We start from the raw sequence: 797 nt of genomic DNA on the forward strand, positions 1-797 counted from the left end.
TGCACAAATTAGCTGAGGGAAAACTCTACAAGACATTCCTGAATCTCTGGCTCGTTAAGGTGTTCAACTGAATGCACTACACGGGGACCACCATATTTTTCCCCTGGAACTTTGGTACAGATGTTAGGGTAATTACGCTGAACTGTTCACCAACTTGATGACTCTGAGAAGCCTTGATAACGCCGCTCGACTTCTTCTATTGGAGTACGGCTGAGTTGTCTTTACTGCGCACCACTGCCTTGTGTTACCTCCTTGCTGATAGCCTGGGTGACTCCCTTAGAACCTAGGATGGATATTTCAGAAAACTGTTTGATTTTTGTTATGTCACCAGATCCCGTTGGCCGCATAGCCGTTATTCGAAGGACACAAGGACTTGTCTGTGAAGCCATTTCACCAAATTGGAACGCACCTTTCTTGTTAGAGATTGTGGACTCTGCATTAATACACAAGCAAGGTTCATTGAACTCGGTGAAGCTTTCGAAACGGGCCAGATTAGTTTTGCCCATGGGGATGCTCGACACAGGTAAATCGCACTTGACAGCATCGTGATAGTAAAAACTAGTCCAGTGTACTGCGCGCACATTGCAGGACTTTCATTGAATCGACGCACGCTGAGGTCTTGAAAGTTCACGTTCCACCTGTTCTCATGCGGCCAACCTAACACGGGTTATGGACGCGGAACTTAAATCTTACCCAGTCTAGACTTTAGCATCTAAGCCCCATCGATGGCTATCACCATGAGCCCACTAAATTGAGCCATGCGCCGAGTCTCGTCCCAGCTATATTGATTTCAACAA

The 797-nt window shown here is 46.5% G+C and overlaps 1 protein-coding gene across 1 annotated transcript; it reads right to left on the reverse strand.

Moving 5' to 3' along the window:
• Positions 1-221: 221 nt before the first annotated feature.
• T265_12310 (hypothetical protein) lies at positions 222-506 on the reverse strand (the record flags this gene model as incomplete). The annotated part of the gene is made up of 1 exon (XM_009179667.1): positions 222-506. The coding sequence occupies one exon, from the start codon at positions 504-506 to the stop codon at positions 222-224; it is 285 nt and encodes a 94-aa protein (XP_009177931.1).
• Positions 507-797: the final 291 nt, after the last annotated feature.

Source organism: Opisthorchis viverrini (genome assembly GCF_000715545.1).
Source record: "Opisthorchis viverrini unplaced genomic scaffold opera_v5_5606, whole genome shotgun sequence".
Lineage (NCBI taxonomy): Eukaryota > Metazoa > Platyhelminthes > Trematoda > Opisthorchiida > Opisthorchiidae > Opisthorchis > Opisthorchis viverrini.